The sequence below is a fragment of the Lactuca virosa genome, chromosome 5, assembly GCF_052849685.1.
Source record: "Lactuca virosa cultivar CGN04683 chromosome 5, Lactuca_virosa_CGN04683_v6, whole genome shotgun sequence".
NCBI lineage: Eukaryota > Viridiplantae > Streptophyta > Magnoliopsida > Asterales > Asteraceae > Lactuca > Lactuca virosa.
The window spans coordinates 120,000,993-120,015,481 of NC_136430.1; the positions used below are offsets into that span (position 1 = coordinate 120,000,993).

General features: G+C 38.0%; 1 protein-coding gene across 1 annotated transcript; it reads left to right on the forward strand.

The window, feature by feature from the left end:
- Window positions 1-9,307: 9,307 nt before the first annotated feature.
- On the forward strand, window positions 9,308-14,186 carry LOC145116876 (ATP binding/leucine-tRNA ligases/aminoacyl-tRNA ligase). Its single transcript, XM_079053189.1, has 5 exons — window positions 9,308-9,463; window positions 10,265-11,510; window positions 11,579-13,601; window positions 13,693-13,755; window positions 13,940-14,186. Exons 2-4 carry the CDS (start codon window positions 10,287-10,289, stop codon window positions 13,701-13,703), a joined length of 3,258 nt encoding a protein of 1,085 aa, XP_078909315.1. The 5' UTR covers window positions 9,308-9,463; window positions 10,265-10,286; the 3' UTR covers window positions 13,704-13,755; window positions 13,940-14,186.
- The last annotated feature ends 303 nt before the right edge of the window (window positions 14,187-14,489 follow it).

The window sequence follows — 14,489 nt, forward strand, 5'->3', positions numbered from 1 at the left end:
GAATCCCAAAACATGGGCCAAACCGAAGACTAAAGATCTGAGGCCCACTCTACTGAGTACGCGGGTGGGCGTACTTAGCTGTACGCTAAGCGTACATGATTTAGGGCTTGTACGCCTAACGTACTCCTCCTGAACAACCACCTTTCACATTCAGCCCTTAATCCCTTAATACATTGGTCCAAAACATATATCTGACTTCCTTAAGCTAGATAATCATGTAAAGTTTCTAACTTTACATTCATGCATGACTAAATGACGCTCTTAAAGCTCAAAAGGACTTATTGGGTGACTTAACACATGCATGTGACCTTAAACCTCATAAAGCTTGCATCTTTATGCATAAGAACCTCATAACAACTTAGATCCAAAGGAACAAGTCCTTCAAACAACTTAACTCATCAATCAACCCAAAAGGGACCCAAAAACATGAAAATCAAGACAAGAAGATATCTAAGGATTAACAAGTCAAGATTTGAACTTGATACCTCCAGGAGCTTGCAAAGTGATGAATGATTCTGGATCTTTAAATTCCCCACCAAGCTATGAACCTTCCTCCTTCCTCAATCTCTTAAGAAAAATCAAAGCAACATCAAATTCTCCTCAAGAGCTCAAATACACAACAATGGAGGCTAAAGGACGATTTCTAGGGTTTTGGGGGCTTGGAGGCTGGTAAAGAGGCCAACCCTAATGACTTAAGGTGTTTATATAGGGTACAACACCCTCAAATAGGGTTTCCACTCACTCCTCATACACCCCGTGTACCCCTCGTACGCCCAACGTACGAGGCCTCGCACTCCTGATCTACCATTCGTAGTACGTTAAGCGTACGCAACATTATGCCTCACGTACTCTCCTCCGCAACAGTACTCCTCGCCTACTCCCTAGGTACGCCTCGCGTACTAGAACTTTCTCATAAACCCTAAAACACTCCGAAGGCCATAACTTCTTCGTTACAAATTCAATTCCGACAATCCTTATATCAATGAAAAGGTAACGAGAAACTCTACGCTTACACCAACTCATACCTGTAACGCCCGTAGATTTGGGCTAATCGATTTAGAGACGATAAGCATCAAAAGTGACTTTTTGATAAAAGATTATTTAGAATGAATAATCTTAACTAAGTTGTAGTGGTCGTGGCAAGGTTTCCGAAAATATAAAGAATGCCGAAATCCGAGTTATAACGAAGAAGTTATGACCTGTCGAAGTTTCGCGACAGAACCGGTACGACACTGTGTGACGTAAATAGTGAATTTACGATAGAGCGATTTTTAGCCTTAGTGATCTAAACGAAAGTCATAGAATACGTTAAACCGAGATCGTACATAAAAAGAACGTCTAAATCTAACGTCGTATGAGGAATTTCTGATTTTTCGAAGTTTCGACTTAGCGGTATGCAGCCCAAAGTTCGAATATGAGATCGAGTGGTTTCTAGCCGAAACAATCTAAACGAGAATCGAAGATCTCGTCGATAGTAGTCCATCGGTAAAAATACAGACGAAAACGGACGTCAGATGAAGGAGTTGTGAATTCCTAACGTAGTTTTCCTGTCCTGGCCTACTAAAAATAATATAATAAAAGTTAAAGTCAAAATTAGCCGACGGAGTCTAAACGAGAGTGGAGAGCATAATCTCACCTATGCGTAGATATAAAGAACGTCGAAAACGGAGCTCATATGCGAAAGATATGAATTTCTGAAGTTCGGGGCGTGAACCCCGACACTGTGTCGGAGTTCACGATGTGAACACAGTGTTCACGATGTGAACTCAATATTAATGTCTTCTGGAGCCTGACAGACCCAAGTTGCGATGACGCACCTGATGACTACTGAACTCACGACGTGAATATTTGAGATTCACGACGTGAATCCAGAAAAATGACCATATAAATAGAAACCGAAGGGCAACGGCCATAGTTGCTAATTCCTTCACTCTCTCACTCCCGATACCCTATCTATCCCTCTTGAAGTACCCCCGAAGCCCCGATATCATCCGACACCCGAAGCGAGCCCGAAGCCCCGAAGATCCCGAGAAAAAGAGTTTTCGAGCCGAAATTCTGCCCGCGAGAAGCCCGGTTTTTAGAGAAAACATCTCGGTTTCATCGAAGAATATCACTTTAAGAGTCGTAGTGCTGTCCGAGCATCGTCTTATCAAGTGAGTGCATAGTTCCTTTCATGAACATGATTTTAATACAAGTATTGTTTGAATGTATTAAATATATGTTTTGTGTGAGTTATATGATGATGTCTGAATTAAGTGTTAAAGAACATACCTGATTGTTTATGATAACTTAGGTTAAAGAGTAAACCTAAGATTTGTTATAATGGTTATGGGGTAGTATCTCTTTATGAGTACGAGTGAGATATATACGGAGAATAGAACTTTAAAATTTGTCATTGATCCGGAAGCATGGATTAGACATAGTTATTCGTCCCTAGTCCGAGAGTATGGATTGGACTTAGTTAACTGTCATTAATCCGAGAGTATGGATTAAGACTTAGTCAGCTGTCATTAATCCGGGAATATGGATTAAGACTTAGTCAATTGTCATTAATCCGAGAGTATGGATTAAGACTTAGTCAGCTGTCATTAATCCGGGAATATGGATTAAGACTTAGTCAATTGTCATTAATCCGAGAGTATGGATTAAGACTTAGTCAGTTGTCATTAATCCGGGAGTATGGATTAAGATATAGTCAGTTGTCCTTAGTCCAGGAGTATGGACAGGACATAGAATTTGTCATTAGTCCGGGAGTATGGATTTAGGCATAGACCAATTGTCCCTTATCCGGGAGTATGGAATGGGCACAATCATGGACTCGAGAATATGGATTAGATCCGGGAGTAAGAGTTAAAATTTAAGGTCCAAGGGTATGGATAGTCTCGTTGAGAGGATTGACGGGGTGAGGTAAGAGTTGGTTATATATATATATATATATATATATATATATATATATATATATATATATATATATATATAGAGAGAGAGAGAGAGAGAGAGAATTCTATATTGTGTGAATTCTAAATTATATATATGTTATAACATTGTGGGATTGAAATCCCTATGTACTCACCAGGTTTTCCAAACCTGACCCACTCAATATTTTTGTATCATAGGTATCGATGCAAAGTCACATTACACTGAGAGATTAAAGAGATCTATATCATTAGTGTAGATGAATGTAAGTTCGGTTTATGCTTATGTGTCTGTATTGACCAGGACATCCCAAATGTTTTAAAACGAATAAAATACATCTCTTCGGAGATGCTTGGATAACGTATTTATCATGTTTTCTGGGAACAAATTCCGCAACTCTTTTAATCAAAGGATTACTCTGATTTTATTTTAAAAAGCATAAACGAAATCGGTATTTTTCTGGCCGCGATTTTGGGGATGTCACAGTTGGTATCAGAGCATTAGTTTTAGCGAACTAGGAATTTGTAGGATTTCTAGACTTAAACTTAGAATGCTAAGTGAAGATTTTGAGATAAGTGTCTGTTAAATTTTAGACACGAGCACTAGTTTATTTTAGGAAAGATGCCTAAAATGCTTTTATGTGCTAAATGCTATATGTTTGCCATATATGCCATTATTTGTTCGGATCTACGGTTTGTTGCCAACCGGATCTAGGAACCTTATGTGTTTAGGATTCTAAGCGTATGACTACGATATTAGATCTAGCATGTAAACGTTTCGGAGTGATTTGGATAATTTAAATATCTATCATGAATGAGGATCTAAATTCACCTTGTTTGGTGTATAGATCAAGAATGGCAAGAACTAGAAGTGGAGTTGGAAACGCGAACGAAAATAGGAATCAACCACCTGTAATTGAGCAAGCACCTGTTGTAGCAGCAGCACCTGAGCCAATGACAATAGCCGGAGTGCAAATGATGATTCAGACGATGTTGGATCGTCAAATGAAGAAACTAGACGTCTGCTTCAGCAGAATCGTGAAGAACTTTCAATGTCGATTGTACAGCCCAAATTGAGTGAAGGGTAGTCGGAAGGAGGAAACTTCAGTGGGATTGTTGGTCAAACCAACCCACCGATAGTTAGACAAAATAACCAAGATGGAGGAAATGATGGACTCGGATGCAAGTACAAAGATTTTCTGACTTGCAAACCATCGACCTTCACTGGAAAGGAAGATCCGATTGGAGTCATGGATTGGATCTCGGAGATGGAGCTAGCCTTCATGACGTGTGATTGCAGAGGCAAGTTGCAGACCACGTTCGCAGTATGTCAGTTCAGGGGTGGCGTTGTTCGTTGGTGGAACACTCTGGGGAAGACCCTAAGCCCTAATGAGCCACTGTAACTGACTTGGGCAGAGTTCTTGGTGCAATTCACGCGCAAGTTTTGCTCGGCCCAAAATCTGCTGGAGTTAGAGAACAAATTTCTGACATTAAAGAAAGACAACATGTCCATTGATGAATACACCAATAACTTCACAAATAAAATGGAGTTTGCTTTGCGTATTGTCCCTGACGAGTTGACAAAAATCGACAGGTACGCAAAGGGACTTCCATGGGAGTATGCAGTGCCAGTGCGTCAGTCACTTACTCTAGAGGCAGCTATCTGGGCTGCCAAGTCTGTCGAAGATATGATCAAGGGAAGAGCCACCAACAAGGTTGAAGTTGGCAAGAAAATAAAATTTGAAGGATCCTTAGGGTCCGATGAGAAGAGAAAGTTTTTGAAATCTGGTTCGAAGAAGAAGCACAATGGTGTGATAAGTGCAAGAGGAAGCACGTTGGGAGATGCTCTAAAGAAATGACCTGCTTCAAATGCGGGAAGACTGGTCATTACGCCAGCGAATGCACAAACAAAAGAGAAGCCTGCTTTAAGTGTGGTGAAGAAGGACACTTCAAGCAAAACTGTCCAAGAAGGGAAGAGGTTATAAAGCCAAATATGATGCCAAAGCCAAAGGCAAGAGCATTTCAAATGATCCTTGACGAAGCAGATGACAATGCGAGGAATCAAGGATGACGACTTCATATCAGGATATAGCTAGTATCAGGAAGTGTAGCCTATTAGAGACATAGTATAGGGTGAACTTGAACCTCTATGTAATCGTTTCAAGAATTAATATAAACCCTAGTTTTGTTATCTGATGTGTTGGAAGATTGTGTGATTTTGTATGGTGACTTGGTTGACTGCGAGACAATACTTGGGACGAGTATGAGTAGGTGTGAATAGTAGTAGAGATCTATACTACTGGAAGCACATGACTCACACTTGGATCAGGGAAAGTCACAAGGTTACCAATAAGCTAGTAATTGATTTCGTTTTTATTCAAGTATGTCGTTACCATTGTTTCGGTAATGACTAAGAAGATGATTGATATTCTGACCCTAGTGGTCATATCAAATTGAGTCCGACTACGATGAGTTTGTTACGTGGTTTGGAGAACCAAGTTCGATGTAACATCTGACTTAAGTCAGAAGATTGAAATCAAGGCGATCAATAGCATCACGCTCGTTGTTAATGAAGCTTGTGGCTAGAAATGCTACATGCTAAAATGTGATTACATCACATTAGAATATGAAGGAAGGTATATTCCATTCTGGAATATGACTCTCAGAGACTTGAGTCTAGGCGTTGCATCATCCGATGAAATGTCATTAGAACATGACCCATCGATCTGTTACAATAGATAAAGGAAAGTACTTATCCTAAGAAGAAGAAGGAGTCCTCAATAAGGATTTATTTTGTAACTCGTAGGTTACGATTGAAAGTCCAACATAGTACGAAGGGCAGGTGCAAGATTGAGCATCGTCTACGGTAAAGAAGTCAAAGAGTTAGATACTCATTCGAAGAAACATAGAAGTTACGATTATTACCTAGGATGAAAATATAACGTATGGAATCATTATACAAGCCCTATTTTCGTTGATGATTCCGGGACGTAATCATCCTAAGGGGGAGATAATTGTAACGCCCGTAAGTCCGGGCTAGTCGATTTAGAGACGATAAGCATCAAAAATGACTTTTTGATAAAAGATTATTTAGAATGAATAATCTTAACTAAGTTGTAGTGGTCGTGGCAAGGTTTCCGAAAATATAAAGAATGCCGAAATCCGAGTTATAACGAAGAAGTTATGACTTGTCGAAGTTTCGCGACAGAACCGGTACGACACTGTGTGACGTAAATAGTGAATTTACGATAGAGCGATTTTTAGCCTTAGTGATCTAAACGAAAGTCATAGAATACGTTAAACCGAGATCGTACATAAAAAGAACGTCTAAATCTAACGTCGTATGAGGAATTTATGATTTTTCGAAGTTTCGACTTAGCGGTATGCAGCCCAAAGTTCGAATATGAGATCGAGTGGTTTCTAGCCGAAACAATCTAAACGAGAATCGAAGATCTCGTCGATAGTAGTCCATCGGTAAAAATACAGACGAAAACGGACGTCAGATGAAGGAGTTGTGAATTCCTAACGTAGTTTTCCTGTCCTGGCCTACTAAAAATAATATAATAAAAGTTAAAGTCAAAATTAGCCGACGGAGTCTAAACGAGAGTGTAGAGCATAATCTCACCTATGCGTGGATATAAAGAACGTCGAAAACGGAGCTCATATGCGAAAGATATGAATTTCTGAAGTTCGGGGCGTGAACCCCGACACTGTGTCGGAGTTCACGATGTGAACACAGTGTTCACGATGTGAACTCAATATTAATGTCTTCTGGAGCCTGACAGACCCAAGTTGCGATGACGCACCTGATGACTACTGAACTCACGACGTGAATATTTGAGATTCAGGACGTGAATCCAGAAAAATGACCATATAAATAGAAACCGAAAGGCAACGACCATAGTTGCTAATTCCTTCACTCTCTCACTCCCGATACCCTATCTATCCCTCTTGAAGTACCCCCGAAGCCCCGATATCATCCGACACCCGAAGCGAGCCCGAATCCCCGAAGATCTCGAGAAAAAGAGTTTTCGGGCCGAAATTCTGCCCGCGAGAAGCCCGGTTTTTAGAGAAAACATCTCGGTTTCATCGAAGAATATCACTTTAAGAGTCGTAGTGCTGTCCGAGCATCGTCTTATCAAGTGAGTGCATAGTTCCTTTCATGAACATGATTTCAATACAAGTATTGTTTGAATGTATTAAATATATGTTTTGTGTGAGTTATATGATGATGTCTGAATTAAGTGTTAAAGAACATACCTGATTGTTTATGATAACTTAGGTTAAAGAGTAAACCTAAGATTTGTTATAATGGTTATGGGGTAGTATCTCTTTATGAGTACGAGTGAGATATATACGGAGAATAGAACTTTAAAATTTGTCATTGATCCGGAAGCATGGATTAGACATAGTTATTCGTCCCTAGTCCGAGAGTATGGATTGGACTTAGTTAACTGTCATTAATCCGAGAGTATGGATTAAGACTTAGTCAGCTGTCATTAATCCGGGAGTATGGATTAAGACTTAGTCAATTGTCATTAATCCGAGAGTATGGATTAAGACTTAGTCAGTTGTCATTAATCCGAGAGTATGGATTAAGATATAGTCAGTTGTCCTTAGTCCAGGAGTATGGACAGGACATAGAATTTGTCATTAGTCCGGGAGTATGGATTTAGACATAGACCAATTGTCCCTTATCCGGGAGTATGGAATGGGCACAATCATAGACTCGAGAATATGGATTAGATCCGGGAGTAAGAGTTAAAATTTAAGGTCCAAGGGTATGGATAGTCTCGTTGAGAGGATTGACGGGGTGGGGTAAGAGTTGGTTATATATATAGAGAGAAAATTCTATATTGTGTGAATTCTAAATTATATATATATATATATATATATATATATATATATATATATATATATATATTATAACATTGTGGGATTGAAATCCCTATGTACTCACCAGGTTTTCCAAAACTGACCCACTCAATATTTTTGTATCACAGGTATCGATACAAAGTCACATTACACTGAGAGATTAAAGAGATGTATATCATTAGTGTAGATGAATGTAAGTTCGGTTTATGCTTATGTGTCTGTATTGACCAGGACATCCTAAATGTTTTAAAACGAATAAAATACATCTCTTCGGAGATGCTTGGATAATGTATTTATCATGTTTTATGGGAACAAATTCCGCAACTCTTTTAATCAAAGGAATACTCTGATTTTATTTTAAACAACATAAACGAAATCGGTCTTTTCTGGCCGTGATTTTGGGGATGTTACAATACCTGCCATAAAATTTCCCGAACAAGAATCCAATTTCCATAAAACTCGAACTGACACTTTACCGAAATACCCACTTGACTCCAAAACACAAACCGAACACCCAAGTCATCCAAAATACATCACCCGCCTCCAAATGAGAAACAATTCAGAATAGGACGTTACACAATCATCATAACGTAACAATTTATATAGGAATACAATATTTAAAGTCAAAAAAACATGCTCTAACATGGAAAAAAGGCAAATTATATGGGAGATCCCTTTTAAATTATATTTATTTTAGATGATAAATTTAAACTAAGTTTGATTTTTGCTATTAAAATTACATTTATTTTAGATGGTATTTTAGATGTTTGATATTAAAATTATAATGGATCTAAATGATATTATCGACAACATGACCCAATAACCTAACTTTTTTTTTAAAACTATTTTATTTGTCGCCTTTATTAAAATGGACAACCGTGAGTTCGAATCTTAGAGTCTCTAAGTAAATCTAATATACTCTTAAACTAACACCAAATTTCATATATTTTCACGACAGGACTTGAACCTTCAATCTTAAAGAGGAAGGACAACACCTAGGTTGTGTTTGGCGCGCCACAACTAGCTTATACGCTAGCTTATTTTTTGAGCTTTTTTATGTTGTTGTGTTTGGTAAACCAAAAAGTAGCTTATAAGCTAACTTATAAGCTAGCTTTTTGAAAAGCTACTTAGACTAGCTTTTTAGGAGTTTTTTTAAAATTTTCCAAATACACCCCTTAATTAATTATAGAAACACATATTCTTATATGTCCTTTTATGTAATTTCAGCTAGTTTTCAGTCAGTTTTTACCAAACGTTATTTTTTATCAGCTAGCTTTTCAGCTATCAGCTAGTTTTTTATTTAACAATTAGCTTTTCAACCATTAGCTAGCTTTTCAGTTAGTCTGCCAAACATAACCCTAATACCGTTGAATAAAAAACCATTTGGTAGATTAGGTAATATTTGAAAAAATAAAATAAAATTTTGAGGTTATATTTTTTTAAACTATATCCATAAATATTAATATTAAGAAAAAAGTTTAATAGCATATAAAAAAATTAGATGGTGCTTTGTAGAATTTCCGCCTAAAACCCTATGTGCTTCCCACATACACAGACAAAAAAGCAGCGAAGTCCGAGTAAACCCTAGTTACAAGTGTGGCGTTGAGACGCCTTCTTTCCTTACATCCAATTCGCCTTATCCGCAACATTCAATCGTCGACTATACACCGGAGGTAAACCCTTATTTTTCTTACTTCCAGCTTCTGTACTCTTTTACTGAAGTTGCTGTAGAACAATGCTCCCATTTCACGATGTCGGAAGTTAAAATTGGTTCGATTTATGATATCGAAATCTTGTTTGTACATCAAAGTCGTTGTTTTGTGATTATCGGATGCATTTGATTAATAGACGGACAGTTTCATATTTGGCTGGTCAAAGATTGGAATTTCATCTTGCGGAAGGAGGTTGCATTAGATCTCTTTTATACTGAGGATTTAAACTACAAATTTGTTAGCTGGTTCTATGTTATATCAAATCTAATTGATCTTTTGAAAGTTTATTATTGTAAAACATTCAGCTTTTATTGCAGTTTATATACTGCCAAGTTTGATTAAACTGTGAAGTCTAATTTTGCATAGTGGTTGTGGCTGGCTTTCCTTTAAAAGCGAGATAATATATCCTAATCTCAATTACCATCAGTGGCATTCTGTCTTGTGCATTTCCTGCAATTTTTTCGCCTTTTTATGCAACAAAGTAGCTTTCAATGTCTCATGTCTTCAAATTTCTCCATACAAAATAACGAGCCAATTTCAGTTATGTCAAGACTTTCACTGATTAAGCACCTAACTTCTCTCTAACATTAATGAACTGTTGATTGATTGTTGATCTGGATATAGTTTGTCTTGACATTGCTAGGTCATTCTATAGGTTATCTGTTCTCTTTTTTCTGTGATTGATTGTTTGTTTATCTGTTCTCCTTTTCTTTGATCATTCATTTTTTATAGATATTTCTAACATGTTCTTTCTGTCTACAGTTTCTGTCAAATTAGCTGTGAGATGGCAGACACCAATGATGGTAGAAGCTTCAAGAGAAGAGACCAGCTTTTAGAAATGGAACATGAAGTCCGAAAATGGTGGGATGAATGTCAAGTTTTCAATGCAGAAGCTAATGAGCAACCTCCCAAAGAAGGGGATAAGTTTTTTGGGACATTCCCATTTCCATATATGAACGGGTATCTCCATCTAGGCCATGCATTTTCACTCTCTAAGCTTGAATTCGCTGGTGCATATCACAGGTTAAGGGGCGCTAATGTCCTTTTACCCTTTGGCTTCCATTGTACTGGAATGCCAATCAAAGCCTCAGCTGATAAACTTCGTAGGGAAATCGAAAGATTCGGTAATCCACCTTCTTTCCCTTCAGAAACAGATGAGATAATCATCGAACCAGAAGTCAAACCTGAAGATAACAACTCTCAACCTGATAAATTCAAAGGCAAAAAGTCAAAAGCAGCATCAAAAACCGGTAAAGAGACTTATCAATGGGAGATAATGCGTGGGTATGGTTTATCAGACACTGAAATTGCCACATTTCAAGATCCTGTTCAATGGCTTCGATTCTTTCCACCATTGGCTGTTGAAGATCTTAAAGCTTTTGGACTTGGTGCTGATTGGAGAAGATCTTTCATCACCACAGACATCAACCCTTACTTTGATTCTTTCGTGAGGTGGCAAATGAGAAAACTGAAATCAATGGGAAAGATTGTTAAAGACTTAAGGTACACAATCTACTCACCTTTAGATGGACAACCATGTGCAGATCATGATCGTGCATCAGGTGAAGGTGTAATCCCTCAAGAATACACCCTCATTAAAATGGAAGTGGTCCCACCATTTCCCACCAAATTCGGGTTTCTAGAAGGAAAGAAAGTCTACTTAGCTGCTGCAACCCTTAGACCTGAGACTATGTATGGTCAAACAAATGCATGGGTATTACCAGATGGGAAATATGGAGCTTTTGAGATTAATGATTCTGAGGTGTTTATTTTAACCGAACGTGCAGCTCGTAATTTAGCTTATCAGCATTTATCGCGGGTCCCAGAAAAGCATACATGTCTTGTGGAGTTGACTGGTCAAGATCTTATTGGGTTACCTTTAAAATCACCACTTTCATTTAATGAGATCATATATTGTCTTCCTATGTTATCAGTTCTTACTGATAAAGGTACTGGAATTGTCACCAGTGTTCCTAGTGATTCCCCTGATGATTTCATGGCTTTACAGGTAATATTTCTTTCATATTAAATGGAATTATCGGTTATTCAAATATTTACATTTTGTTATTTTCTCAGGATTTGAAATCAAAAGCTCCATTCAGGGCTAAATTCGGAATAAAAGACGAATGGGTCCTACCTTTTGAAGTCATCCCAATCATCTCCCACCCTGAATTTGGTGACAAATCCGCTGAAAAAATCTGCACAGACATGAAAATAAAATCCCAAAACGAACGTGAAAAACTCGATGCAGCCAAAAAAGTAATCTACAAAGGCGGCTTCTACGAAGGGACAATGATTGCAGGAGAACATTCCGGATTACGTGTCCAAGACGCCAAAACCTTAATCCGCACAAAACTTCTAGAAGCCAACCAAGCCGTCGTCTACAGTGAACCCGAGAAAAAAGTCATGTCAAGATCCGGTGATGAATGTGTTGTCGCTTTGACCGATCAATGGTATTTGACTTATGGCGAGTCCACCTGGCGAAAATTAGCTGAAGAATGTTTAGAGGAGATGAATTTGTATTCGGATGAAACTAGACACGGGTTCGAACACACGCTGAGCTGGCTCAACCAGTGGGCGTGTTCTAGAAGCTTTGGTCTCGGGACCCGCATCCCATGGGATGAAGAGTTTTTAGTTGAATCTTTATCCGATTCCACTATCTACATGGCGTATTACACCGTATGTCATTTCTTACAAAAAGGAGAGCTTTTCGGATCCGATACTTCATCTGTAAACCCCCAACAACTCACCGACGAGGTTTGGGATTACTTATTCCTTTCCGGTCCAGAACCGGAATCGTCAATTCCGTTGACGTTACTTCGAAAGATGAAACGGGAATTCGAATATTGGTATCCGGTCGACCTTCGTGTATCCGGTAAAGATCTTATCCAAAACCATCTCACCTTCGCGATTTACAACCACACCGCGATATTCCCAAAACGCCACTGGCCTCGAGGATTTAGATGTAATGGTCACATCATGTTGAATTCAGAAAAAATGTCGAAATCAACCGGGAATTTTCGAACTTTAAAGCAAGCGATTGAGGAGTTTTCAGCTGATGCGACGAGATTTTCTCTCGCGGATGCGGGAGACGGAATGGATGATGCCAATTTCGTGTTTGAAACCGCGAATGCTGCGATTTTACGGTTGACTAAAGAGCGGGTGTGGATGGAGGAGGTGTTGGGGGCGGAATCGTCATTACGCGTGGGACCGAGTTCCTGTTACGCGGATCGGGTTTTTGCTAATGAGATTAATTTTGCGGTAAAAACGACGGAGAAAAATTACGGTGAATATATGTTTCGTGAAGCTTTAAAATCAGGGTTTTATGATTTGCAAGCTGCTAGAGATGAGTATAGGTTTTCTTGTGGGTCTTATGGGATGAATAGGGATCTTTTGTGGAGGTTTATGGATGTTCAGACACGTCTTATTGCTCCTATTTGTCCTCATTATTCTGAATATGTGTGGAAGAAGCTTTTGAAGAAAGAAGGGTTTGTTATTAAAGCTGGATGGCCTGAAGCTGAAAACCCTGATTTGACTCTTCAGATGGCTAACAGATACTTACAGGAGTCTATTTCAAATTTCCGGAAGCTGCTTGTGAAGCAATCTTCTGGTGGATCAAAGAAAGGAAAAAATAATACAACTCCCCAAAGCAAACCAACAATTGGTCTTATATATGTAAATGAACAATACGATGGTTGGAAGAAAGAGTGTTTGAATATTCTTAGAAGCAAATTTGATGTCCAAAAATGTCAATTTGCACCGGATCAAGAGATACTTCAGGCCTTACAGCAAAGTGTGATTGGCGAAGAGGGAAACTTTAAGCAGACACAGAAGCTTTGTATGCCGTTCATGAGGTTTAAGAAGGATGAGGTGATAACACTTGGCGTTCAGGCGTTGGATTTGAGGTTGCCATTTGGGGAAATCGAGGTTCTTCAAGAGAATCTGGAGTTGGTGAAAAGACAGATCGGACTTGAACATGTGGAGATTTTGTCTGCTAGTGATGGAGATTCTGTTGCTAAAGCTGGACGCCATGGAAGTTTGTTAAAACAAACTCCACCTTCTCCAGGGTCTCCTACCTCTATTTTCTTAACCAAGGAAGGTATGTGATATTTTGTGTGTGTGTGTGTGTGTTTTTTTTTATTTAACATTCTACTTTCATTTTTATCATTGGTTATTTATTTTCTATTTAGATATGGCTTGAAGATCTAGCGTTAAGATAATGAAAGAGTATTGGGACCCACCAGCTGGCTAAGGTAATTAATTAATTGTCCACTGCTATTTTTATCAATTTTGTTTTAATCTTTCTATAAAATAACTTTTCTTTTTTGGTATTAAAGTTTTATTCTACTTCCATCTTTTTTTTTTGTGGAATATAAGTTTTTAAACATCATTTTACTGTTTGTAAAAATTGATCACTCAGTTTCTCTCTATATGCAGGCATCAAAGAATTAGAAGAAACAATGTTTTTGTTTTTTTATTTTTGCCAAGTTGTTGTGAATCAGTGAGATCTTTTATCATTTCAGGAAAGCTATGCAAGCAAAATACACAAGAACCAATGTTTTTTTTTTTCTTCTACTGTTATTCGTTGCGTTTATGGTTTGATTGTTTTACTTTTTACCTTGAGTTATACACATGGTTTACGTTGTGTTTCTTTAGATAATTTTTCTTAATTTTTTCCTCCTAATTGTTTATGTTTCTCCTGTTTTGGAGTTGCAAAAAGTATTGTAGAAACAAAGATCGCATTACCATAATCTATTTAGGTTGGATTTTAGGGAAAATGCTTTTGTTTTTACCTATTACGAGTTAGGATATTGAAAAGGCTACCCATATGTAGTATTATACTTTCAAACATTTTTACTAGTACTTTATACTTTGAGAAATAAGTCATTATAAAAATGAAAATTGCTCTTATTTTTGGCGTTGAAAATATAATTTGTTTGATGCGACATTTAATGTAATCAAATCCATATAAATTATGCCAAAAATA